Source organism: Tripterygium wilfordii, chromosome 9 (genome assembly GCF_013401445.1).
Source record: "Tripterygium wilfordii isolate XIE 37 chromosome 9, ASM1340144v1, whole genome shotgun sequence".
Classification (NCBI taxonomy): Eukaryota; Viridiplantae; Streptophyta; class Magnoliopsida; order Celastrales; family Celastraceae; genus Tripterygium; species Tripterygium wilfordii.
Window position 1 is genome coordinate 229,972 of NC_052240.1, and position 26,234 is coordinate 256,205.

General features: G+C 36.2%; 3 protein-coding genes and 1 long non-coding RNA gene across 7 annotated transcripts; 2 read left to right on the forward strand and 2 right to left on the reverse strand.

Annotated features, from left to right (window-relative positions):
• Positions 1–1,436: 1,436 nt before the first annotated feature.
• On the reverse strand, positions 1,437–10,222 carry LOC120006233 (TBC1 domain family member 15-like). 3 transcript variants are annotated; one of them, XM_038856191.1, is made up of 15 exons: positions 10,036–10,222; positions 9,704–9,877; positions 9,520–9,571; positions 9,321–9,428; positions 8,497–8,581; positions 8,078–8,132; positions 7,300–7,698; positions 7,057–7,116; positions 6,130–6,228; positions 5,899–6,009; positions 4,997–5,068; positions 4,789–4,905; positions 4,013–4,162; positions 2,820–2,920; positions 1,437–1,948 (listed from the first exon to the last, which is right to left on the reverse strand). In XM_038856191.1, exons 1-15 carry the CDS (start codon positions 10,096–10,098, stop codon positions 1,624–1,626), a joined length of 1,971 nt encoding a protein of 656 aa, XP_038712119.1. In that variant the 5' UTR covers positions 10,099–10,222; the 3' UTR covers positions 1,437–1,623. The 3 variants fall into 3 exon arrangements, 2 of the variants coding, with proteins under 2 accessions (XP_038712119.1, XP_038712120.1); XM_038856192.1 differs by having other exon boundaries at positions 9,704–9,924; positions 10,036–10,173; XR_005469953.1 differs by having other exon boundaries at positions 1,908–1,948; positions 3,978–4,162.
• A 1,170-nt stretch (positions 10,223–11,392) lies between these two features.
• LOC120005281 (DNA-directed RNA polymerase III subunit RPC9-like) lies at positions 11,393–13,555 on the reverse strand. The gene is made up of 5 exons (XM_038854832.1): positions 13,467–13,555; positions 13,289–13,338; positions 13,074–13,191; positions 12,836–12,988; positions 11,393–11,807 (listed from the first exon to the last, which is right to left on the reverse strand). The coding sequence occupies exons 2-5, from the start codon at positions 13,294–13,296 to the stop codon at positions 11,604–11,606; spliced, it is 483 nt and encodes a 160-aa protein (XP_038710760.1). The 5' UTR covers positions 13,297–13,338; positions 13,467–13,555; the 3' UTR covers positions 11,393–11,603.
• Positions 13,556–14,278: 723 nt separating this feature from the next.
• Positions 14,279–19,755, forward strand: LOC120006653 (UDP-N-acetylglucosamine transporter UGNT1-like). 2 transcript variants are annotated; one of them, XM_038856778.1, is made up of 10 exons: positions 14,286–14,476; positions 15,100–15,176; positions 16,321–16,482; positions 16,585–16,718; positions 17,783–17,913; positions 18,010–18,054; positions 18,159–18,256; positions 18,766–18,873; positions 19,090–19,146; positions 19,249–19,755. In XM_038856778.1, the coding sequence occupies exons 1-10, from the start codon at positions 14,350–14,352 to the stop codon at positions 19,321–19,323; spliced, it is 1,014 nt and encodes a 337-aa protein (XP_038712706.1). In that variant the 5' UTR covers positions 14,286–14,349; the 3' UTR covers positions 19,324–19,755. The 2 variants fall into 2 exon arrangements, with proteins under 2 accessions (XP_038712705.1, XP_038712706.1); XM_038856777.1 differs by having other exon boundaries at positions 14,279–14,476; positions 19,090–19,755.
• Positions 19,756–24,297: 4,542 nt separating this feature from the next.
• Positions 24,298–25,669, forward strand: LOC120006654. Its single transcript, XR_005470059.1, has 3 exons — positions 24,298–24,362; positions 24,465–24,564; positions 24,847–25,669. It is a non-coding gene; the product is annotated as an uncharacterized LOC120006654 (long non-coding RNA).
• The last annotated feature ends 565 nt before the right edge of the window (positions 25,670–26,234 follow it).

The following is a 26,234-nucleotide window of genomic DNA, read 5'->3' on the forward strand; positions in this document are numbered from 1 at the left end:
AATTATCAACATATATTATAAAATCATCTAACATTCAATACTCCATAATAATTTGGGGTTTTTGGGATTTCAAGTATTTTCCTTTGTTAATTTCTCTATGTGCGCGTGTCCTACAAGGACATCCTTTTTCTTATTATTATTTTGCATTTGAAGAGGCAGAAACAGTCTTATTATGAAGTTGAACTGTAAAAAAAATTAAATTTAAATATAACATACTATTAACTTTTTATGATTTCGAAATGAATTATTCAAAATTTTGCAACTATAATAAATATATGTCAATAAGGAAACACCAAAGCAACAGATTTGGCCCTCCCGGTCCCTGATCAGCTCCATATGGCTAGAAGACAAAGCATACTTAAAATTGGACCATAATTCTATATTATATAGTGTAGTGTCACACAGAGATGCATATATATATATATGTGTGGTTCTTGAACATAATTGCCTACAACTACAAGGGGGACATATACTGTACAAAATTATTTATATGAATTAATTAGAATTAGTAGGTCTTTTTGTCCAGTGTAGTCAGGAGAGGGAGAGAGATGAGCCTGGACAATGCAACTGACAACACAGATTTCCCAAATACTACTAATATTAAATAATAATATTTTGTAAATATTAGCGGTTATATATAATACAGAATCAACAAAATACATGTTCCCTAGCTGCTATATGTCCCCATGCCTTGTGGTGTGCCTCCTCAATTAGGTATAGTGTAGTCCCAATAAATTAATTGGGGTGGGGGATGAATCTTCCATATGTATACCTGTTATGTAGGTTTGATTCTAGGCCACCTGTGTGCATGGGAACTTGGGAATTTTCGACAGATTTTGAGAATAATCAATTTCCAAAATAAAAACGAGAGTTGATTCTCGTTTTGGATTTACCTTCATGAGAGTTGGAGGATAATCAATTTCCCAAACACAAGAAAGACTTGGACCCTTGGTTGCTAGTTGTGACCTTCAAGTCTCATTGTCGTACTAGGGTTTGGGTTTGCCCACAATTGTCGAGAAATACAAAAGCATCTTCTGACGGACGAGACCACCTCTCACCCCATCTAAACTCTCACACGGGAGGGAGGGAGGGATGAAGGTGTCTCATTTTTGTCTTTTTCTTAGCTCTACTTTTTGGATTCTTGTATTACCATGACCATCTTGTCCTCTCTCCCAGCTTGTAAGAATCCGATTTAATGTTGATTCTTTCATTAATGGAGTGTTTGCACGGTGAGAAGCAATAAAAACTGGGCCAAGACCAAGAGGACCTTCGAACTCAAGTCTTGCCAAGATTTGGTCCCCATGCTTGCTGCGGGCTGTCGCCTGTGTGGTTTGGCCGTGTTGGTCCAGGGTAGGGTGGACTAGGCTTGACCCATCATCGGTCCATTGCCAGATTAGACTTTAAAAATTGGCTTCTAAACTAAACTTACAACTTGCTTGACTAGCTAGAAATAATAACGTTGAGCTGACTAGAAGGAAAGAAAGAAAACAGAAAATGCCGTTGCTCATGTTGTTACCTGGATACAGTATTCAATGGCAAGGACAGTAAATGATAATTTGACCACTAAACTTGCTTGTGTTACCGATAGTGCCTGGTGACAATAATACAAGGCAAATAAACCATTCACAGCACTTCATCATCTTGTTGATATAGAAAACCGTCATCAGCAGGCAATGAAGGTGGAGTTCCAGGTGGTATGCAAGCCACACCATTCTCACCAGCGCTTAGGCACAGAGCTTCTGCGTCCTTGAGAATTGCATCAACGTCAATCTGACAACTCAGCTCGTTGATGAACTTCAAGAGTGTATCGAAGTCCATCTGCTCCCCCATTATCTTGTTGCGGTAGCGCTTCAAGATTGCTACACATACGTACAAGTGCATATGCTCAGACAAATAATGCGTCCATAACACTTCCCATAAACGCATTGTTTTCTCGTACTCAAATTCCCTGAGAAATGTAATAAAATTACATCAAGAAAAATAAACAGAGCAATAAAAATAGGCACAGTTTTCTTGGTTCACATCATCAAAGAATAAATTTACTGAAACTGAAACTGAAAATGAAAATGATAAAAAAAAAAAAAAAAGAAGAAGAAGAAGAAAGAAGAGGTTAAATCTCAAATGAATGAATGCATAACAAGACGCTTTCAGATTTCAGGGACTGTAACAAGCAGAGGGTTCATTTATGAAACAATCACATTAATTGACCAGGTGAGCCAGATTTATGTCTGCAACAATGTATTTGTGCAAGATCCATTTTGGTTGGTGATTCAAAGTTTCAGGGAGAAAGAAAAGTCGTATGGTTCCAGATTTAATTCTATCCCATATCCTATTTCTTCGAGAAATCAGATGGTTAAGAAATACATTTAAATACACACACATTAACAAGCTAACATGAAAATGTTTGTTGCACGTGCAAGCATGTCCCTCTCGGTCACTAATGTAAATTGTCTACATAATTGTAATAGACTTCTGGAAATTTCACATTTATAGTCAAGAATCAAATATCAAGTTCTAAAGAAAGAAAGAAACGAAGTAAACCTCATGTTCATTTTACCATGTAGAACTTTTGTAACGTTTAGTTTCATTCCAGCCTCTCCAAATTAGAGAGGCTGTTTGGGAGGTTCGACAAATATCAAGTATTGTGGCAGAAAATTATACATTTTCCCATGCAGGATAAACTAAAAGGGAATTGAAAATTGAAGGCATATCAGAATAGCATGCGCAGCATTCTCGAAGAAATAATCACCTAATGAGGAATCAAAACAATCAAAACATCGACCACGAAACAAAGTAACAAAGAAATATGTTAATCTAACCTCTTAAATTGAATTAGAACCCAGCGGAAGCAAAAGAAGTAATTTAAGCAATCATTCTGCTTGAAATAGTTATGCAACGGGACGTCTAGAAACTCCACTAGCTGCAACGCAAAAAAGGAGAACTAGAAGAGTAAGGACTTGTTATTTCCAATTAGCAGAACAGCTTGTATAAAAACAAAGCAGAAAACCAAACCTTTGTTCCACATAAAAGAGAGTCAAGAGACATCAAGACATTCAAAAGTAGTACAATAGTTATGAATATGAAAATTCAGAATGGAATATAATGAACCTACGAAGCAAATAGGGAGCTCGTTTCCTGTCTTTGGCTGGTAGTCCACCAACAAGAACATAGAACATCGGTCATAAAGACATAGAAGAATGCTTGAGTGCACTTACAAATTATAGTTGAACCAAAACGGCTTGTGCTACAATGTTAGAATCAAACCAGTTTTAATGGTCACTAAGATAAATATAAGGACTATGCAATGGACTGATCTAAATAGCCATCCTTAGTACAACCGGGAAGTGGTCCTTTCTCTTTTGATTGTATGACTAGAAGAGTTATGAGCTGAAGGGGCATATATACTTGTAAAAAGATGACAATGTGATGGATCCTATATCTCTCTACCATTCTCGACTAGCATGGAGGAAAGAAAAAGAGTGGTAAGTTTCCTATCTTGACCAGAAGAAAAGTACAGCTTCTTCTGTTTTAATGACTGCAATATTAAGCAGAATAGTAATTTTCATGATTTTGTGGATTTTTTTTGTCTTATATATGAGTTTTTCAGATTGGTTACCAACCCATTATGCCCTTTAAAAATTTATTTGAAAAGCCATCCAAAAATGGGACGCCTTCGATCTTCACTGAATGACAAAAGATTTATTTGAAGTCATGGAATGAAGAAGAAGTATCCTCCTTTTTATAAGTATCCAAAATTAACTATCATCAACACATTATTGCCACAACCCAAAAAACATGTGTAAGAATGCATCCCTCGTGTTAGAAAAACTAATTTGCCCCCTTTAAAAGTTCTATCATCTTTAAACTTTTGATATTCGTAAGGAGAAAAGCACAATGAAATCAAGCATCTAATTGGAAATATATTAAAAAATCCTGAAATTGTATATCTAGCATTTCTTAAAGGGAAGCAAACTTACTAAATTGCATGTGAAAGAGAGAGAGAGAGAGAGACCTTGGATAATGCAAAAAGTTGAGTATGCATGCCATTTTGGTCACGATTAAAATTGGGTCCAAGACGCTCCATTAATGCCACAAAACACCAAAATGCTTCTGGTTCATCCTCCATCACAAACAGAATTGGGGATAATAGATCGCTCATACCCTATAAGACATAGGACAAAGGTTTAAAAGAAAAAATATAAGATATTATATCCAACTGCACACACTTGTTTTTGTAAAATAATTGGTGGGGTATTTTAACATCAAACCTACCCAGGTTCATTTTTGAAAAATCTGATTTTTGGTTTAACTATATGCCTCAACAGATATGCCATGTTCAACGCAAAGCAGTGCAATTGAGCCTAACAGGGTCTTTTTTCCCCCATTCAGAAAACAAGGAGTTACAATTCCCAATGATACTCTCTCCATGTCCACAAACTCGCGAGTTTGTTTGTGCACATGCCTAAGCATGCACAAATGGCCATAGATACATACATATATACGAATGTTCCACCGATGGACAGGTTGGTGAGGGCGTTGACCACTTGAACTAGTGGTCTCCTCTCAATCAGTTGTATAGGTAGCATATGTTGGCATCTGAATAGGGAAGTTCCATATATACGAATGTTTCTGTATGTTTCCAAGGTAGCAATCCCTTTCTTGGGTATATTATGTATAAGAATAATATAGTCATTTAACTTCACTAACCAACACTAGGTAGATCTTTTTGGGGGTTGCAGGTAATCAATTTAAACACTTCAGTAAAACCAGTGCATGAGAAGCAATTACCTGACAGTACCCCAGGTTGAAGTTGTAAAAGGAGTATGTCAAAAGAATATCACGTAAAATATCCACATTTCGATTATCATCACCTTCGTAGAATGGGACTGATCTATCAGTCCTAACCTGCATGAAATATATAGAAACTAAACTCAAATTCTCATCTTAGATTTAATTATTTACACTAAACAGTGGTGAAACTTCACATCACATGTACCACATCTTTCTCTATAAGTCCTTTCCTTTCCCTAAATTTCGTAAATTTTCTTGCCTGTTCATTCGAGATACTCTGCACAACAAAGCCAGACAAATATATCAAACCTTGCATAGAAAATCTTACAGATATAAATCTAACCGCAGATGAGCACAGAATCATCAAGCAGTGTCACATATTTTATAAGTCTAACCGCAGAAGACCATTGGCAAATGGTAAATTTTCCTGATCTGGGCAATCCTGGCACTTACATTTTTATATCCAGCATACAATTTGCTGGGATCTTTAGTAAGGCATCGACATGTCTTTGATAAGGCCTTGAAAAGTTATAAAAGGAAATGACATTTCAATTGGTTAACAAACAAAAAGGACACTACTAATATGACTTACCAAATACCTAAATACCCTTATTTTCAGTAGCAAAAATAAGATCTTCACCGGAAAGACCAACGAACAAAGTACTGCTAAAATTTTATTATTTTCCCTCATACTCTCACAGTCAAATCTACACACTGTTCTAAAGTTCAATTTTGTCTCCAAACATCGCTGAAGAGTTTTACATGCTTTTAACTTTTAAGCTAAACTAATCACGTCCCATGTCACACCAAGAACATTAATGCAAGGAACTTGTCATGCTGCCAAGTTACCATCTCGTTACAAATCATGTTCAGGTGGTTGTTTTATCGATCAAGTTTATTTTTGCTCTAAGAACATCGATTTAACAGGCCCTACAAGGCCACACCTCCCAATTAGCAGAGACCAGTTGGGAGTGCTAGCCAATGGTTTTCATGCAATGAGAAAGAAGATAGAAAAATGGTTGCATAGAAAATTTTCAAAGCAATTGGACTCCACCTAACTGAATCCCAGTAGAAATTCAATGAAATTCACTGAGATTCATCACAAACCTGCCACTGGTGTTTTATGGTCTCGTACTCCGACTTTTTAACTGATCGAAGATATTCCCTTTCTGCATATGTCGAATCATACGAGTGGTATCCCAACAAAAATGCCCAAATCTGCAATCAAAATTTTCAAAGGTTCTCTGACTAGTGAATAATAATCATAAACTTTTCAGTAGCAAAAAACGAATCCCTAATTTTTTAAAGCATCTTTTTTACTTGAAATTACATATGCACCTCTTGTCGTAGATTGTGTTCAACTCCCCCATAGAATATTCTTTTTCTCAAGGCTTTTGAATCCATCACTCGCCCTTCAGAATCCAAGAAAGTAGCCCACTGCAAAGACAGTCAAAATATGTTGAAAATAACATAACGACACTCATGAAGACTCAAGCATCGAGATGAAAATAACATAACACTCTTCAAGAAGACTCAAGCGTCAAGACATATACACTAAGGAAAAACTTCCTCATAATAACAGAGTTACATCCACAGCTACTCAAAAGACCTCTGTGATGGCTGAAGATGTGTTTCAGGCGGGATCTATGACCCATGAACTCAAAGATGATAGCCTTTGTATTCGAGAGACCAATTGGCAGGCATAACTTATGCTGCGTAAAGGAAGAATATCACGTACAAGTACACAGGCCGGGATATACATCATACTTAGCCCCTAAACTTGATGGTGAACTAGTGGGTAAAATCAGGGCTGGAGACTTCAATTCCTGAGAAGTAAGAATTGTAATACAGGACTACCAAATTCAGCAAGGGAACATGTTCTTCAAGATGTTATGCAACATGGTTCATTCACTTTTATTTTTTCTTTCTTTTTCCTGTACCTGAATTGATAAGCTAATATCATGTAATGAGTATTAACTATTAAGGAATAGAATATGCACATTAATCTCTATGTTGAACTAACTTAATAACTGACATTGACAGCAAGATATCACCACCTGAATAAACCCATCCGTAAAATTACTCCAATAAATGGAAGGTTAGAACTCCAGAAAATGAATAGAACATTAATAAATAACTTTTGCAGTGACAAAACAGAAGTGATAGAATATTCTTTTCAAAAGGCTAATTCATTGTATGTTTTGCAACACACACTTCATAATTGATAAAAGAATCATTTGCACTTATCCGCAAAAAACACAATACCTCTTCTGATCCCAGTGGTGGCTGTCGCGGTTTCCCCCATGCTAGTGAGAGTTTATCAAACTGCATACAAATGATTACAAATCACAACAATTACACATAGAATCTATCAGCAATTGTTGGCAGGATAAACAAGAAATAATGATAAATATAAATTCGAAAACAGATTGGAACTACTTCTGCCTCAAACCCCCTCCCGCAAACAACAACCCAAAAAGAGAGAGAGACAGAGAAGAGGAAGATTACATCAAAAGGATCAGGAGTAACAAGGATTTCATTCAGAACTTCATCTACAGTGATGGATGCCTTGTGCGGGAGATCAATTGGTGTACTGTTGTGAGTTCTCCTTTCAACATCACTAAAGCCATTGCTAGAACTGTCACTAAATAGTTGTGAAGTTGTTTCGCGGGCAAATTTGGTCACAAAAGAGAATTTCTCCAACACATTGATTGAGATATCCCAGGCAGGATCATGATTTCTTTGCCTCTGCCTTCCATTGTATCGGGAAAAACTAGCACTTTCATCACGAGCATCCCCACCACTGTCCTGGTTCTCATGTGAAGGAGATTCACCCACTGGAGTGACTGCTGATTGTCCAGTTGTGACAGAAACTGCTCTAGGCAGCTCTAAAGAAGACAAAGTTCTCTGCCGAAAGCAACTTAGGTATGAGAAGGAAAAGCAGTTTCAGAACAATTTTTAATCACAGATACAAAAGTAGATCAGTAAAAGACAAATGAAAAAAACAACATTGACCAAATAATATATCTAAGATAATTCAAGGAATAAGCCACGAAACTTAGCTTCTGAGTTAGTAGTTTTCTTTCTCTCAAAACCATGGGAAAAAAAGAACATAAATGAGGTTGTGCATGTGGAAGTCTGCATAACACTTTATTTGATAGAAAATATTCTTTTGACATCAAATATTGAATTAAAAATGCTAAAGAATAAGATGGTGTAACAATTACTGAAAGTGATTATGACTAACTAGGGAACAAACAAATGAATACGAGATTACAGCACACACCTGCAGAGGATTTTGAAAATCGTTCACAAGAAATATGTTTGCATCTTCTGCCGACCTGGAAGAAAGCATAGCAAAATAAGAACATTACAAGGACTGGACAAACTAAGAAGAACATTAATCAATAACCTAAACTTTACATTGATTACCTGTTCCTGCTTATTTCTAGCACAAAATCAGTGTTACTAAAATTAAAAACACACATGGATGCAGTCAAGGAAAGAAAAATATAAATGAATTGATGCATTTGGGTACAGAAAGATAGAGCTCAATCACCATCTCTTATGCAATTAGGAACATTCTTCATATTTGAATTGTTGCAACTCGCAAGGAAGGAAAACGCGTTGCAAGAAAGTGGAGAGAAGGGAATGCTTGTATGCATAAATAAATGTGCAACTTGGGGAAGGAAAAAGGCAACCAACCTCACAAGAAAAACATGTTGCTTTATTGCTGCAAGGAATTCTTTTACTCCTCCATTGTAGAAATACAGAGGAGGAAATGCAAGTCCTGCAAAACACCAACATTCTGACTATACATATAACCACAAACATATGCACCCAGTTTCAATCCCAAAATACTCAATCCATGAAGTCAGTCATACCAAGCTTATACGGCCACCTAGTGATAGAAGTAATCACTTAACTACCAGAAATATCATCACAATTTAAATGTTTTACAAGGACTAAAATGGATATCACAATACAATTATTAGTAACTAAAAGGTAAGTCAACAAACAAAGAAAGTACATAGACACGCAACAACAAAATAATACTCTGATAGGCAAGACCATAGGGGAGAGACAAAAAGGAAAGGGTGAAATGGGATCAACAGATCTAGAAGGGTATGGAAGCTCTCTATCCATTTCTGTCACTTGGCAGGAAGGAAAAGGAAAAGGAAAAAATGATATAGGTTTCAATATGTAAACCATCTGGAGAGATTTTCAAACGCTTTGGAAGCAACTTTCAAAATCCAACTTCCTTGCTAACAAACAGCAGAAGGGAATCCCTCACTTCCTTTTTCCCTATCCCCTTTACATTACCTCTTACCAACCAACTTTCTCTTACCAAATGAAGTGTTTGATGAACAAAAAGTGGATGTTAGAAAGAGAATCAAAAGATTAATAGCTGTATATTTACGTTTATTACTACCAAAGCATGAATGAAGAGTCAACTACACTGCCGAGTAAGAACATTAAATGGCCAGAAATTTGTGTACTGTCACAAACAAAAAGATTTAGAAATCTACCTGCTGACAATACGACTATTATATACTGCCATCCAAAAGCTGGAGTGTGTCGACGAATAGAACGCACATCCGTGAACGGCAATGCCCTAATAGTATATAGATTTCTATCTGCAGAGACGGTGCAACAGAATAATAATGAAAAAACGTGTTTATTCTACATATGCAAATAATTTTATAAATTTAGTCCGAGGCTAACAACCTTTCTCAGACAGCTTCATATTTGAGTTCTGCCCTTTGTAAGGAATCCAAGTCTACCATGGAAAAAAAATAAACACTTAATAATCACAGCCTCAGCCAAGCAACACGCATAGACATCTCCAAGCAATATCGAAAAATAAGTGGAAGAAATTCGAGCAAAAAAACAAAGAAGAAGTAATTGTTACCATAAACAGAGAGGAGCCTTGCTTAATCAACTTCAATCTTCCACTAATCCTCCCAGACGCGAATTGAGTAGGGTGAATTGTAACATTATCCTTTGTGTACAGAGCTTCCGCGCCATCAGGTTCGCTAGACGAGCTTTGCTTGCCGCTATCGCACCTCATCATGCTCGCCGAACCCTAACACAGTTGAAATCGCACAAAGCAAAACAATCAACGAAGATTTCCTACAAAGCCGGTTAAATCCAAATTCAAGAAAACATTGACATGAAATTCGTTTATTTATAAAAATAAAAGAAAATTCGAAGCAATCGTTGAATGTGATGTTGAGTGATTACTTGCAGTTGAGACGCGGCGTAATCTGCGTCGTCAGATAAATCGTGGAGCTCCGTTTCTAGCATGACTAGGGGTGGTTTGTTGTAGAGGGAATCAAGAAGGAGGTATATAAAAATTTTCCTTCGAGACGAAGTAAGTGACGGAAGAGGGAAGAAGAGGACTAATTTCCAGAATTAGGAAAAGGAGAGACCCGAATGGGCAGTTTCGGGCCAAATCAATTTTATAAGTAAGGGCAACTGCAATGGTTTGGTATTTACTGGGCCAACAAAAATATTGACCCGGTATCACTTCTATTAGTTAAGTCAAACACATATTCTAATATAACCACATCAACAAAACAAATCTTCCAATACAATCACATCAGTAAAACACAAATTTCTACACAATTTCTCTTCCCACCCTATATGGAGGCTAACAACATTCCATTCCTCCATATTATCCATAACAAAATTATATCAAAACATCAAATACCAATACATCCGCATCAGTAAAACACATATCACAATATAACAATATAAGCAAAACACATTTTACAATACGGCCACATCAGCAAAAGATAACATCTTTGTTGTTGCAAGTGTCAAAGGTCATAACCCTTGGGCCTTGGCCTTTCCTTTATTTCCAGATTTTAGCTAGTAATTTTAAAAAAAAAAATTCTCCCAAACCCAGTCATCCTTAAGGGCGGTGTTTGGTTCGTTAGGTTTATATGTCTGTCTCTACTCAAATGAGTATTCAAAAACTAAATTCGTTTGGTCCCGGTGTGTTTGAAAGAGTCTTGCATTATTCGCTTTAGTTTACTTGAGGAGGAAATTCCCTCACATCAGTTGTTTCTTGTGTGTGTAGTATATAAGTCTAGTAAACCAAACATCTTTTTGCCCTAAAGGAAAGTGTTTGGTTCACTAGGTTTATATGTTTGTCTCTACTCAAATGAGTAATCAAAAAAACTAAATTCGTTTGGTCCCTGAGTGTTTGGAAGAGTCTTTCATTGTTCGCTTTAGTTTACTAGAGGAGGAAATTCCTCCACATTGGTTGTTTCTTTTGCGTGTAGTATACAAATCTAATTAACCAAACATCTTTTTGCCCTTAAAGGCGGTGTTTGGTACGCTAGGTTTATATGTTTGTCTCTACTCAAATGAGTATTCAAAAAAAAAATTGTCTTATCCTTCGGGTGGATAGTGATAAATCCATAGGACCACTTGGAATAAGAATTTGGGCGACAACCTCTACATCTACATTCATAGGAGAACCATTGGGAAGTCAGAACCTCCACAAGTGGAAATTGTGCATTGGTCCATATTGGTCCTGCAAGAAAGCGGAGTAACTAGACTTCTCAGCCATTGGATATGAGGACAAAAAATGAACTTGGAAATATTGGTTTTCTTTCAACCAAAAGTCCATAACTACCTCATAAGTTGCCAAAAGTTTATTTTTGCTGTTTAAAACCAAATGGTAAATAAATTCACTTACTGATTCACTAATCAGAAACGTTATCATCTGGACATCTTTTGTTCCTAAGGAAAAATTGTATCCCCTCTTAACTTTTTATTTAAGATCTGACCATCGACAGTCTTTAACTTAATTCCATTTGATTCCTCTGAGCAGTTTCGTCTTTATCTTCCCCATTGTTTTGGTCATTCGCAGTGTCTTCGCCCTCCTTAGTCCCTTCTTCTTCAGGTGGTGTGGGCGGCACTGGAGGAGGAGGCAACACCTCTAAGATCGTCTGTTTTAACTCTTCAATCCTATCTCCCAATCGATCATCGCATAGTTCTACAATCTGTTAAACACCAGAGAAACTATCTATGAATATATCAGCTTAAAGCCTCCTACTTCGTGTGAAAATAGAGGGAAACAAAAAAAGAAGAACAATATTTTACAGTATCTTTCAAATGCAAAGCATCCAATATAGTTAGATGTATACCTATACATTTGTACATAAAGACGAGAAACATCAGGCTTAGCAAACAAATGCAGATCACTAGATCCCAAACGAAACATAACAAACATTCTTCTAGTAGTGATTGAAAACGTTTAGTGAGTCCAATATATATCATTGGCCCGACAAAATCATGATGTAAATAGAGGTGATCAAGAAAAATCCCCATAATTTAGAGGACATAAACAAGCAGGGGTTTCCCAGCCTACACTCTGCTATCGTTTGATAAACGGGTTTCAAAGTAGTGCCTGGGCTCAGATTGTTCGAAAACGAGTCAGGTCCCTTGCAGGATCTTATAGGACCACCCTCAGGCTTTCTATCTAAATTCTAAACAAACTCTGTCTTACAGTCCAGGCTCATGCTCTCCTACTAAGAAGCTAGGCGCTTCTCTGCCTTGGTCATAGGCACCCCTATCCACTTCAGCTTGGTTGAGCAGGACTTTTTCCATAGCGACAGACAATTGTCCCTGTCGTTGAATACCCTGGTGAGAAATCGAAGTAAAAGGCCTGAAATTATCTACTGTTGCCGAGTCTATGCATGTTGTGTTAAGCTGTAAATTTGTATTATTCAAAAGTTGTAAGTTTATAATTGAAGAACCAAAAAAGGGGAAATTACTTCTCACATGCTTTACAAGTTTAAGATATGTTAAGTTTGGTTGGTTATTTGTTTGTTTTTAATGAGTAAAAAACAGCAAGATAACCTTTCAATTCAGTAATATGCATCCAATTTAGCTCAAGCGTACTAATCTCAACAAGCAGATCAATAAACAAGAAAGTGAATCAATTGCACAAGTAACAGATAATATCCACAAGACAATATCGCTTCCGAGTGGTGCATAAGTTAAAGATAGGATTTCTCATAAAAATTACCGGATAGATATAAACCAAATCAGAGGGCCTTGTGTTCATGATATTAAGCACCTCAGCTTTCGCAAGGTTAAACGGTCTACATTTTTCCAAGAAATCATTGATGACTTCTCTAGTCTGATTGCAAGCAGGACTTTCAACCAAATAATCGTAGACCTACAGCAGGCACAAAGCAAAACCTTAACCCAGTAAAGAAAAACTATTAGTTAAAATTATGTTAGAAACAGAACACAAATCAAACCTTCAACTCCGATGGTGCTGTATTAGGGACAAGACGCGTAGAATCCCCTACAGCACCCCTTGATCTTAGAAAGTCCAGTACTTCGAAATTGGTAAGTGCACCAGCATTGGCATTTAAGCTGCAATGACAAATTTTTGAAAAAAAAATATAACGAACTACACACAAACATTCATGCAAATTCGCATTGCAATAAGGTGATGAGAAAAGGAACATACATCTTCATAGAGGAATTTCCACAAGCAGGTTGCGGGCAGATTTTGTTTTGCTATTTAAGATACAAGAGAGGCTGAGAATCACTGAGAAATCATATTGAAATAACTGAAAATGTAGATATCAATCAACCAATCATGTCTATGGAAGTTGCAGTGAGTGATCTTAGTCGCTGTTATGAACCTGTTTTGCGAAAGAGAGGGAGGTCCGTCAATCGTCAAGAGGCCTTGGGGTTTGAAAGAAAAATTTTCGGGCTTGCCCGTTTGAAGAGGGAAACCGTCCAATAGGCAAATAGCATATGTAAGTCGACAGCGGTCAGCGGGTATAAACTAATTAACTGTACAAGGCTTTTGAGGGCCCAAGTTGATGGGCCAAGCCTAGTTCTTAGATCATTTATGGGAAGCCCAAATGAAATCACGGTATTATTTTAGCATTATCGAACAAAATATAGAAAGATTTACACTTTACATGAACACATTCGGGGTAAGATTTAATCAAAACATATTATATTTTGATTGATAATACAATATTTATAATATTCTTATGTTGAAAGCCACGAGTAACTTAGATGACACTAACGCATGTGATATCTTATAGAGTCTCGAGTTGAAGAGAATGAATATGCTACTAATAGTCTTAGTATTAGCGTAATACACATAACAAAAAAAATATGAGGTTTTATCCAAATGTATTGACTTTTTTATTCATTAAATGACTATGTTGCCACTGAAATGAATGGCTATATTATTGCACATTTATTCTATTTAAATTTTTATAGCATATTCATTCTCTTAAATACGTTATATGGTCCAAAACAGTACAATAAAACTTTTATAAAGAAAATGTTAATTTAAAAAATAAAAACAAAAGTAAAGGAGTGTGAATAATCTACATAGTGTACGTGTCAAAGCACGATCGGGCGCAACCCCACTCAAAAGCAACATTCTTTTCCCTCTCTGTCTACATCCACTGTTCGCTCAAGTGCTCAACCGCTTTGCCTCTGTAGGACTATAGCTCTCCACACCATCAACGACGGAGAGCGAGAGAGAGAGAGAGATTTTACGATATGGACTCCGTCAAGAATGTAGCGCTGCCGGTGAGCGATCCTTCAAAGGTCAGAGAGAACTGGAAAGGTCGGTCGGGAATGACCAGAAGAGGAGCCTATGCCGCCGCCTCGTACATGGCCAGTGCAGGTTCTTTCTCAAATCTCAACGCTTCGTTTTTCCTTTTCCTTGCTTATATATTATTTTCATTTTTTGGCAAATTTTGTTGTGCGAGTTATCGTTGCTTCCACCTGCAACTACCGCGTTGCTTTTTGCATGTCTTTTTGTGTGTGTTCGCTTGCATGCGTCTGTGTGTAGTTTCGGTTTTGAGTGGATCTTATTTGGATTTTATATTCGCCAAAACTTACATATTAGAATTTTGATTCATAGGACCATAGCGGAAGAAAGTTACCACGCGAATTGCATAATGGAATTTTGGGGTTTAGTAGGGAGAGAATGAATTGTTTCTCGCGATTAACTGCTAAATGTTAACTGAATTTCCAATGAAAAGCATGAATTTCTGAAAATTTTGAACTCAAATAGCGTGATAAATAATCTCTGTAAGAAGTATGTCTTACTCTAATACTTTTTTTTCATGTGAAGAAGACCACAAAGAAAGTTGGCCTCTGTAATCAATGTTGCTAATGCTAATCTATAGTTTAAGCTGATAGATTAGTATCATAAAGTAATGTAAATGTGAACTAATTACATGTATGAAACCGATAGCTATGTTTTCTTCACTACTCTGATGTTTTTTTCCCTCAATCCTGCAGTCCTATTGGTAATGTTCAATAAAGCTGCCCTTTCTTCCTACAGTTTCCCCTACGCAAATGTCATTACACTTTTTCAGGTAGCTCATTTTCTAAGTTGAAATGCATGGATTAGCTTATATCTTTGTTTTGTGTTTATTAGATGCTTGTGGGAGCAATAACTTCCTGATAAGTTTTCAAAATCTAGATTTACGACATAAGGAAGAGCCTGTTATTGTGGCAACCTTTAGGCCCTAAAGTGATTGTTAAAGAATACACCATATCCACAAGAGAAATGTAGCCTAATTAAAAGGAGAAAGTTCTACAAAATTTGTCTTCTGCAGTTTCAATGCTCATTCCTCAAAAGAAAATACCTCATTGGAATCAATGGCAGGCTTGAATGTTCTAAAATTCAATATGGAGCCCTTGAAAATTTTCATTTGGAGAAGATCAATTGATATTTATTAATTGTAAATATTGTTACCAATAAAATCGTTACTTTTTGGAAGTATATGTTTACAACACTTCAGAACCATCTTTATCTCTCTATCCTTCCTTGTTATTGCCGTTTTTCTTTTGACATGCTTCTTGATTTATTATGAATAACTCTGTGTTTCTTTGGCATATAGCTAGTACTTCCTGTCTTGATCTTCATTTCTCTATATTTTTTCTAAGATTTAAAGAATTTATGTCAATGTTAAGTTAAAGAGAAAAAATTTCTCATGGCCGACCCCAAACTTTTGGGATAAAGGCTATGATGATGATGATAGATGGACAATGTAATAAAAGTATCAGTGGCTTTTAAAGTTGAAACAGTCGGAAACTTCAATTCTTCTGATTCATTTGCTGTTTTAACAAAAAGATATAAACCACCTATGGAATTATAGGTTGATTGAAGAATTGAAAAGAGTATTTTATAGTTAAGCTTTGGTGCATAGGGTGTGCAATCTATTTAACAATATCATAGGTACGGGGGCAGGAAAATTGATTCTTTCTTTTCAAGTCCCTCTATCTTTTCTATCGAGCTGGCCTGCTATGCAATACATCTGCAATATTACATCATATTAGGATCTCATTTGTAAATGTATCGAGAATGACATGCCACGTACCACTTGCTTGTTGAATACAGCGCGTTTTCTTAGTCAAACTAGGAGATTTTTTATGTCGATTCAAGTACTGTTTTGTAAACTGGTTCTCGTTCTTCTTCATACTAAATTATGGCATTTTATCTCTTGTGTTTTTTAGATGATATTTTCGTGTTCACTTCTCTATGTGCTGAAACACTACAAGATCATATCTTTCACAGCTGAGGAACCACATGGTACGGATGATAAACCAACAACATTGGTATCATATAAGGCATTGGTTCACACCCTTCCTCTGGCAGTATCATATCTGCTTTACATGGTTTGTGATTGATAATATATGTTTATTCACTTTTTTCCTCCTTATGGAAGCTTAAAGTTTCTTCTTAGTATTCCCTCTAATTTTCTTCTTCTCTTGCAAAAGCTGGTCACAATGGAATCAGTGCGTGGCATAAATATTCCCATGTACACTGCCCTTAGGAGGACTACTGTGGCTGTTACGATGATTGTGGAGTATCTTTTGACTGGAAAGAAACATTCATTACCTGTTGTTGGGAGGTACGCAAAGTCGCAAACCACTGATTCATTTTCTTCCCATTCTTTGTATTTCGTCACAATCAGGATAACCTTTTCCTTTCTATTTTCTGGCCTGTTAATATGCTTGCATGCTTGGTTGGCTATGTATCAATATGACAACAGGTCTGGTTTTCAGTGAAGTGTTGACGAAGAATTTCATGATATCATCGAAAAGAAAGATTTTCAGTGGCCTAATAGTCTAATACTGTAACCGCTAACTCAAATTCCTGCATGGTAATGTTTAAATGAAAAAAGAAAAAAAGTGAGCATGGACAAAGCTTATGAAATCGTAGATCTTGTTACTTCAAACACACCACTATTTTCATACATAACGTCTAATGGTATGTTAAAATAACGTTTAACTTCTTGATAAAAGTGAGAAATTTAAGAACCGAGTATAATTAGATGAATATGTTTTTCCAGGTGTATGAAGACAAGAGGAAGGCCCAAAAGAATGTGTTTTTTAATCAACAAGTACATGATACAGATTGATTTAATGGGTTTCAGCTGAACTTAGTAGTTGGGTGCTCACATGGAATCATATTTTGTATGGGAAGTGTTGCTATGGTTGGCCTTTTGCTATGGAATCCTTCCTCAACTTTATTTTCTTTTTTTTTCCAATTATATCTTTTGACACGCTTTTGTGTTTGTGCCTATCAGATAAATGTGGTAGGGAATGATTATATGGGCTTTGTAAACCTTCAGAATCCTTTGTATGTCTTGAAATGCACATTAGCACTTAATGCTAGATCTCACCCTGTCGCTGTGCTTATTATGAATTCCAAAATTACAAGTGTGACAGATATGCAGAAACTGATATTGTCGATTGTGGTATGCAAATCTGTTCCAGGTGTAGATGAACATAATACCATGTTGGACATATGTTTAAAAGCGAGAATAGACTGTAAAATGAAGAAGCATGACAAATGAGTCATTTAGTTAATATATCCGAGTAATATCCGAGTAATACCAAGATATGACATTGTTATTGTTTTTGTTGTCCTTGTTGCTAATACCCTTCTAATGGAATAAATCAAGGATTGCAGTGTTGGGATAATATTACTTGGTGCATTTATTGCTGGAGCTCGGGACCTGTCATTTGACGCTTATGGCTATGCTGTTGTGTTCATGGCAAACCTCTGTACAGCAATATATCTTGCTTTAATTGCTCGTATCGGTACTACTTTACTCTTACCTCTTCTTTCTCTAGTTCACTATCGGATTGTTTGAAACTTGGTTTAATTTACATAAAATTATTTCTAAATCCTTTCAGGTAAATCCAGTGGCCTCAATAGCTTTGGGCTTATGTGGTGTAATGGTAAGATAAGTGGACTAATGAAATAGTAATCATTGACCTTCATGTTATGTTTCTTGAAAGAAAGATACGTTAGGCTCGTCCTATCTTAGCTCAGCCATTTACAGGAATAATATGTGGACCTATGTTGCTGTTTTGGACATCAGTCAGAGGTGACCTGGGAGCGATAATGAAATTTCCATATCTATTCTTACCAGGATTTCAGGTGCTTTCTTTCACAATGTCACTCTTCAGTTAAAGCTGCTAAGTGCATGCATGATAGCTTTGTTGCAATGTGTTGTGGTTCTCTTAATTGGTTAGCAGAATTGTTCCCCACCCTCGATTGACATGCTTAAGACTGTACCTTCATGTTGCATGGGGAAATCAAGTTGGTCCATTTGTGTGGCACTCACCTTTAGTTACTGAATGCATTAGTAGTTGCATTTGTGAGTCACAATGTATTTTTCACCGAGATTGAGGTTGACCATTATGCTTTTGGTGGCAGTCTCTGAAAAAAAAATACAGAATCGATGACAAATGCAGTATTCAATTCAGTTTACAGGATTTTCTTGAACTAAAAGTAATTATATGACATAAGCTAGAAAATCAAAAGTAATATAGCACATCCAATCATCTCCCATAGTCAAATATTCACTTATTATTTGTGGTATATCTGACAGGCTGTCAGCATTTGACATATATAATCTAAATGTTCACCATTGGATTGTTTTGCAGGCTGTCATGTTACTTTCTTGTATCATGGCGTTCGCTATAAATTATTTTGTATTTTTAAATACAACCCTTAATTCAGCTCTCACACAGACGATCTGCGGCAACTTGAAGGTACGTAATCCTATTTTAAACATTTTGTTATACGTAAATCCTATTTTAAACCTTTTGTTATATTATTCCAAAAACATGCAGACATTAGCCTGATTACCAGATTTATCATCCTTTCAAATAGTGCGCATACATTCACAGTTAAATGTCTGCATGTTATCACAATTTTTATGGCCCATCCATTTACTTATTTCTGTGACAACTAAAATTGTGTAATAGGATCTTTTTACGATCTCACTTGGTTGGCTACTGTTTGGCGGGCTTCCATTTGATTTGGTGAGCCTAAAGTACTCCTACCAGTCATGTCTTGTCACTTTGCTGTATTTTAGTCACACTTCAGGTCATATTCTGATTATAATAGTTATCTTTTTCCCCCAGCTGAATACCGTCGGCCAATTTCTCGCCTTTCTTGGGTCCTGTTTGTATGCCTACTATAAACTCCTAGGGAAATAAGTACCAAGCTGCTGCACGAGGACATTATACCAAAGTTAAATTAATCGAGTGACTGACTGTTGCCACCATGATCAGCTTATAGAGCTTTGACAAATTGATGACCGACTTCAAAGAACTAAGACATAAACCTCGGTAAGAAAATATTGGCGTGTAGGTAAGCTTCTATGATATTTTGAGAAGATGACGGGCTCTGTATCTGCTCAACTGTTCTATTTACTTGGAATTGTTAGATTGAACATGAAACCTATATGCATGGCTTTTCTTTTTCAGGGTAATTTAGAAAAATGCTAGATTGCCGCTACACACTTAATGATATGGGTGGCTGAAAAAGTTTGTCCACCATTTTTGTTCAAAATCTGCCTTTCATTTCTTGGGCTTGTTGTCTTAAAACTTTTTACATAATTTTATTTCAAGTAAGATATTGGACACTTATTCCTTTCTGTCTGTGAAATCAGTTGAATTACAACCCCTCATCATGCGTCTTGTATTCACTTAATTGGTTGCCCGCTGACATGTGACAACACATTTGGTGGGAGACAATTCCATTAGTTGATGTTGTGATACTGGATTAGTGGTTTATACTGTGCCATCCTAATGGTATATATCTTTTTATCGCATGCATGATATTTAGATGAATATTGTGGGTATTTGATCTCATTCTCCTTCACGAGTACTGTTTTTAACACTGATTTTCTGGTGACTTGAAGTTGATGGGCCATGAGAATTGTTTGTGCTCATTGCCTGCACTGCATGTGTCTAATATTGGTAAAGTTGTTGTAATAGATCACTCTGATGTGTTTGGTGCCCTTCGGAAAGAAAGCTTCAAGTGGAATTATGTCCCCCTAAACCTTACACCCCCCACAAAAGAGGGTCAAAAAAAGAAAAAGACGAAGTTATAGTACTTATACAGTACCCCCCATTTGTGAGTCAAATCTTTTGAAAAAGTGAAAAAGGCTTCTTCTTCTGCGGAGAAAACTTTTGGGCGGTTCTAGGAGTTGAGAGAGAGAGAGAGAGAACAACTGGAGTTCGTGGAGAGGAAGGTGCCTTTCTTGTCTCCACAAGAGGACAAGTGACTTTAGCCTAATTGAGAATGCTTCAACTTCACTTGTACACGTTCTCTCTTTCGATTTCGTGATCCATATTTCGCGCTAAATAAATCAGAGAAGATCTAAGACCCAGCAATCTGGTATCATTTGTAGTTTTGACTCCTATCTACCACTCCTGAGACAATATCAAAGAAAAAGACCCACAGGAAGTTATCTGATAATGCACAGATGGTGTACTAATTGGAAAAATTAGAAAAGAAAAACAGAATGCTTTGCTGCATTACTTCACTGCTGCGAAGAATTGAAGATCAAGAACACACTGTAAAGAACTAATAAAATAAACATAAAAAAAAAAAAAAAAAGTAGGAAAGTCTTTCACACGCATATTCTAGTCAAACAGAGATATTGAGCAAAGTATGTTTGCTTTCCTGATTAAGAAAAGCCCCACCAGAAATAAAAAGAAAAAAAAGGTTAGGAATTGAACATGGATGTCTCCTTGTCCTCCCCTCCAATCAATAAATAGTTTCGGAGGGAGACCATATAATTTCACCCTAAAAATCTTTGTTTTACTATTCACTCAACTGTTTCTCAATACCCATACATCCTTGTACATAAATATTGACTTTGCAGACACTAAATTGCATTCCCATTAATTTTCAATTGTGACATAGTAAATGTGTAAGTTCATAGTCTTTCTTTTAGAGAAAAACAAAATGGGAGAGGGGAAAAAAAAAAGTGTCAAAGTCCTAGGATCTGGTGAGAAAAGAAGGGAGAATGGGGTTTAAGGCGTGGGGAATCTGTTTGGTTAGTGGCACGCCAACTTATTATCCCCCAAAATCATGAGAGTGTGCAAAAAGAACCCCCTTTGTTATCATAAAAGGGTCTTTTACACTTCCCAAAGATTTTCAATTAAAATAAATTTTTTTTAAAAAGTGGGGGGTTAAATAAGCAAAGCCCAAGAAGAGTGTCTCCTAATGCAGGCCCAAGGCAGGCCTCCTTTACCGCCGGTGTCTCCGCTATGTGGCTTTGGGTTATTTTTTCCATTTTTTTTTTTTCATGTGTTTTGTGAAATCTTTTGTACGTACACGAAGCTTCTTTAGTTTCTAGACAATCACTTCGCTGACATTCTGCATTGCTGTTCCCAAAGACTCCTCTCTCTCTCTCTTCAATTTGACCACAATTGATGGTTTTACCAAAGGCCATCGATAATGTCTCTAACAAATAACATAGTGCAATGCATGTATATAATTGTTAAGGATAATAACCAAAACTAGCTTCAATAACATGATTCATGTGTAATTTGTAATATTAGATTTTGATACTACTTAGTTTTCTTTATTAATGTACCAAAAATATTCCAATTCCTAAATGGGTTTTCAACAATATGAATTAAGGATTAATTTAAATTTATGTAATAATGGCGGGGATGCAAATAAAGCCAACCATGTTATTCTCTTTTTGGTATAATGGCTTAAATAAAAACGGAAGCATGATATGAAAAAGGTTGGGGGAGAGGGGGGTATTAAAACAATAGTAATAACTAATAAAGATAATTAATAGACAGGAGGGAGAGAGAGCTAGGCACATAATAATTAATATGAAAAGGAGGAGATGTTGTGTTTTTGGTGGAGCAAGCTAGGAATATTTACAGGGTGCATGCGCAAGAGAAGAAGAGAAAGGCAAGAGAAGAGAGAGTCCAAGCTAATTGAGTAGAAACTAAGCATGACAAAACCCTAAAAAGTATGTTCTTTGTGCTCCCTCCTTGACATCATTCCCCTCACCAGCTTCTCTTCACTCTTCTCATATATCCCGAGGCATCTCCCCCTCCCCCCAACCTGTATATTACGCACCACTTGTTCTCTCTTCCTCTTACCTCTTCAATCCAATCCAATATCCCTTCATCCCCCCCCCCCCCTCCTCCTCCTCCTCCTTCTTCTTATACTTGTTGAAGATTAGTTCTTGCTAGTGTGTTTTTATTTTCATTTGATAATTGAACACTTCATCTTTGAACCCTAGCCCTCTATTGCACAGCTCTTCTATTCTTGAATTGAATCAAAACTGAGCAACATATATACACCCTTTTGGTAGTCTTGTTTCTATATGCTTTAATTTGTTTAACATATATATGAAAGTTTGTGGTCTCTTCTTTATTCTTGAAACCCATTTTTGTAGTATCTTTTCTTCATTTTTCTGTGTTATGCATTCAGTTAATTGGTTGTGATTGAATTATATGATTTTTGTTGGGGTGACATGAAGTGTGTTAATTTTGTTCTTTACTTTTCTAAAAGTATACATAATTGCACCCAAAAGTAGGGATGTTAATTGACTGCATTAATAGAATATAAATCATGATTTGGGACATACATATGTATATATATATATCCGCACTTCAACCACTATCATTTATCCGGCCAGAAATGTATATCATGCATATCTTCTTTTTGATCATATTATTGTTCATTTGGTGTCAAAATGGGACCAATGTGTCGTCCATGGTTCTTTATTTAAATACCTTTTGGTGCATGTTGACCCTCCAAGTTTTTGATGGTGATATTGAAAATCCAGTGTTGTTGAAGAAGAGAATTTGCAGGAAGCAAAAAAACTAAGGAAAGCGATATTGGTGAGGTTCAATCCGAAGACGGATTTACGAAGGGAAAATGTATTGCGTAACATACGATCTCAGATTGAGCCGCGCCAATATCACTTTCCATAACTCTCTCAATTCATTCATTGTTTTCCTTATCCATTCTCTGTATACAGACTAATATATGTGTGTGTGTTTTCTTTTGTCGAAGTTATAGCTGTATTGTTTTTCTAGGTTAATTAATCAAAAAGTAGCTAGCTCTATCTGCAGCAAAAGGTATTGGACGCACTCTCTCTTTGACTCTCTAGCTAAGGTAGCTCTGACTTTGTTACTTTCACATAGATGGAATGCATATCCCTCTAATATGGATTATATATGCCACTTGAAATTGGTTATGCTGTTCAATTTCTAGCTACTATATATTGTGATAAGAATATATGTATATGTGTGTGTGTATAGTACATCACTTTCAAATATGCATATATGGAACAAAATAAACATCTCCATTCACTCTTGATTTCGATATATGTTGATCAAAATGAAGTAATGAACTAAGTTCTAACGAATTATATTGTTTGTATGGGGTGCTTATATATATGTGTGTCTATATATATATATATAAATAATCACCGACATCTTAATTTGGGAGGGCTAATCAACTAGTGGCTCGGGTATACTTAACTTTTGAATATTAATATCAAACGTATATAGGTCATTAAAAGATGTGAACTTTTTTCTAAACATAACGTATATCAACTAATAAAAATGTTGTATCGTTAGTGTCGCTGTATGGTTGAATTTTGTTTTAGTTTGAAGAGAAATAAATGGCAGAATGTAGCCGTTAAGTGGCGCCAGAACAAGTGCAAAAGAGTAACAACTTTTTAAAATATAAAAAACGGTAAGTACTTGCGCGCGTTGACCGTACGGATCGTCGCCTTAAAAGCCGAGCCAACCAACAAAAACAGAAACCCCCACCTGCTCTGTCTGAATCTCCTCCTAAAAGACGTTCATGTTTTCCAGAGATCAATCTGCTTCATCAATTGACTTTGAAGGGGCAATTAGGGTTTTTAAGAACAAGAAGAATAAAACAATAATGCAGGAGTTGGAGCCGGATTTTCCAGACTCCTGCACTTGCTGTGCAACACCCCTCTCTCCTTACAAAAGGCTCCCTCAACAGCTCCTCCGCCTATCTGTTCTCAAACTCGACGGCTCTCGATTTGGTAATTGATTAAATATTCCTTCAAAAAAGTTTAAATTTTCTTTCAATATTGAATTATATGATGGAATGTTTTAAAAAAGTTGGAATTAATGAATATGCAGAGGTGAAAGTATCGAAGATGGCCAATGTGGCTGAACTGAAAGGAGGTCTTCAGCCGGGCACCACTTGATCGGCATATCAAGATTTCATGGTATGCATAACTTGGGACCCTAAAAAATTCAAAACTTTTCTTCTTCAATATTAGAAGTTTGAGTTCATGAATTTGTTTCTTCTTGTTGAATTGATGGTGCAGGTCCCATGTATGGGGTCATTTTTATTTATGCCACAAAGGTCAGAAACTAGTCAATAACAAGGCGCCTCTACGATTATACGCCATCAAGGATGAAGATCAGGTATATCTGTTTTTTCCGATATTGTTCTGTTGAACTTAATTAGTTTTTGAACCAATTTTGTCTTTTTTGATTTCTAATTGTTAAGGAAGAATCTGTCGAAAACTTTGCATTTCTGAATGGAAATTTCAGAAACGACAATCGATATGTTGCTGATCTTCAATGCATAAATGGATGTAATACCAAACTGTCTAGGGTGAATTTTTTTTATTTTTTTTTGTTGTTGTTGTTTAAGCCTGTTTTGTACAGTATGCTAATAATAACCCTTCTCATGATACACACCAGCTTCAGTTTGTCCAGAATCAATCATCAACAAACCAGCCGGACAAACGAAGGGATGGCATGCTTCTTATCGACAGCTTGTGACATAAGGTTATTTGTCCTTGAACAGATGATGATGGAGGAGAGTCACTGGAAACTGCGCTGAAAGAGAGAAACTCGAGATGTTTTAAACCCTCAGGTTCACAATTTTATGGTAGGTTGTAAAGGAAAATCCGAACCTTCAAAGTGCTCAGGGGATTTTGTGTAGGCCAAAGATGAGTTTAGCCGTGTAAAGTTTCATGAACTGAAAACCATTTTTTATGAATTCAATTTTCTGTTTTGAATCAGAGCGGCAGAATACAAGTTTCTACTGCATCTAGGACGGCAAATATATTCCGTCTCATGTTCTCGTTACGCCAAAGATTCAATTAACCTTACATAGCAGATAGAACATGAGGTGCAGGGGAAGCTCATTCTCTCTGGCAAAAAATGCTCAATTTCACAATTTGTCAAGGCAAAATAAGTAGTAAAGAAATCTGCTTGTCTTGAGCATATACAACAAAGAAATTCCCTGGCTGAGACCTGTGAAGGAAGAAAATTTGTATCGCTCAGATTTTGATTCGAGTAAAGAATCAACAGCTTCACAGCCGCAACAGAACTTTCATGTGTGATGGCAAACATATTCTGGAGGAGTTACTGGTATCACTACGCCGATGCTTTCCACATACATGAACCAGTAAAACTACTTCACTGTACCCTTTCATGGGAATTATTTGCAGAATAAGTATATCAGGTAAGATTTTATTCGCGTTTAAAGGCAGTGAAAATATGGAATATATGACGATATGTAAATGAAACCAGAGATGTTTTACGACAGAATATGCTAAAGCTAGATTAGATTCTGGGTTGAATGCTAAGGATGACGGTAATTTTTTTTCAAGCAGCCCCCACTGTAATTCCATAAGGGAACTTAAAATTTTTAAAAAAAATCTGAAAAATTATATTGATATTATGATCGGTGTTATGAATCCAACGGTATATTTTTTATTTGAAACAAAAATCAAATTCAACATGAAAGGTGCATGACAATCTTGAACCGTTGGATATAAATCGAAAACATTATATACATTTTTCATGTTGAATTTGATTTTTGTTTCAAACAAAAAATATGTCATTAGATTCGTAAAGCCAATCAAAATACAAATATAATTTAAAAAAAAAAAATGTTTAGACACTCATATTGATTGGCACCCGAATGGTAACTGCAGACTTCAGCACTTTATGCTCCAAAAGATGAGAATATATGTCTGCTTTGAATCTCTGTCAGAAGCATATGTGCTGTTTTCACTGAAAACACACTGTTTGGTAAAAGATCACCTAGAGCTATGTCATGTCTTTTTAGGCCAAACAGG

What these genes read in the sequence shown, in the direction of transcription:
- LOC120006233 (XM_038856191.1), bottom strand. Translation starts at nt 10,098, where the DNA reads ATGCTAGAAACGGAGCTCCACGATTTATCTGACGACGCAGATTACGCC. An exon ending in CAACATGTTTTTCTTGTGAG is followed by an intron (nt 8,133 to 8,496) that starts GTTGGTTGCCTT and finishes GCTTTCTTCCAG; the next exon opens with GTCGGCAGAAGATGCAAACA. An exon ending in CACCACTGGGATCAGAAGAG is followed by an intron (nt 6,229 to 7,056) that starts GTATTGTGTTTT and finishes CTGTCTTTGCAG; the next exon opens with TGGGCTACTTTCTTGGATTC.
- LOC120005281 (XM_038854832.1), bottom strand. An exon ending in CAGCACCATCGGAGTTGAAG is followed by an intron (nt 12,989 to 13,073) that starts GTTTGATTTGTG and finishes TGCCTGCTGTAG; the next exon opens with GTCTACGATTATTTGGTTGA. An exon ending in ATTTGGTTTATATCTATCCG is followed by an intron (nt 11,808 to 12,835) that starts GTAATTTTTATG and finishes GGTGTTTAACAG; the next exon opens with ATTGTAGAACTATGCGATGA.
- LOC120006653 (XM_038856777.1), top strand. Translation starts at nt 14,350, where the DNA reads ATGGACTCCGTCAAGAATGTAGCGCTGCCGGTGAGCGATCCTTCAAAG. An exon ending in CTCGTACATGGCCAGTGCAG is followed by an intron (nt 14,477 to 15,099) that starts GTTCTTTCTCAA and finishes TCAATCCTGCAG; the next exon opens with TCCTATTGGTAATGTTCAAT. An exon ending in TATTCTTACCAGGATTTCAG is followed by an intron (nt 18,257 to 18,765) that starts GTGCTTTCTTTC and finishes ATTGTTTTGCAG; the next exon opens with GCTGTCATGTTACTTTCTTG.